This window comes from Meleagris gallopavo, unplaced genomic scaffold, assembly GCF_000146605.3.
Source record: "Meleagris gallopavo isolate NT-WF06-2002-E0010 breed Aviagen turkey brand Nicholas breeding stock unplaced genomic scaffold, Turkey_5.1 ChrUn_random_7180001874661, whole genome shotgun sequence".
Taxonomy (NCBI): domain Eukaryota; kingdom Metazoa; phylum Chordata; class Aves; order Galliformes; family Phasianidae; genus Meleagris; species Meleagris gallopavo.
The window spans coordinates 1,490-1,904 of record NW_011139243.1 but is presented as its reverse complement, the minus strand read 5'-3'; the positions used below and the strand labels follow the sequence as shown (position 1 = coordinate 1,904).

At 54.9% G+C, this 415-nt stretch overlaps 1 protein-coding gene across 1 annotated transcript in view; it reads left to right on the top strand.

The window, feature by feature from the left end:
- Positions 1-29: 29 nt before the first annotated feature.
- The window catches only part of TTC5 (tetratricopeptide repeat domain 5), a gene marked incomplete at its 3' end in the record, with an annotated part of 1,849 nt that continues 1,463 nt past the window's right edge, over positions 30-415 (top strand). Inside the window, exon 1 of the mRNA XM_019611237.2 lies at positions 30-415. Coding sequence (XP_019466782.1) covers positions 161-415 — 255 coding nt within the window.

Genomic DNA, 415 nt, shown 5'->3' with positions numbered 1-415 from the left:
ATTTTAGTAGAATTTGTGGGAGTGGGGGAAAACGTGGGAATTTGGGGCGAAAAACGTGGGAACTGAGAAAATCAAGGGGGGATTTGGTGTAAAACGCGTCGATTTTGGGGTGAAATCGGGGCGTTTTGGGTGCAGAGGTGAAAAAAACTTTGTGGCGGAGATGCTTGGAATCGGTGCCAAATCGGGGCGGATTTTGGGGCCAAACGTTGGCGTTTTTGGGTTCCGATCCGATCCGCGTTGCTACCGGTTGGTTTTTGTTTTTTGTGGTGGTTTTTTTTTGGCCCAAATCGGGCTGTTTTTCCCCCAAAAGCAGGGCAAGGCCCGGGGGCGCAGGCGCAGGGCTCTGTCCCCGTCGTTGCTGGGAGCTTTGGGGGACGCCGTGACCCCGATGGCGGCGCTGTGGGATGGGGACAAC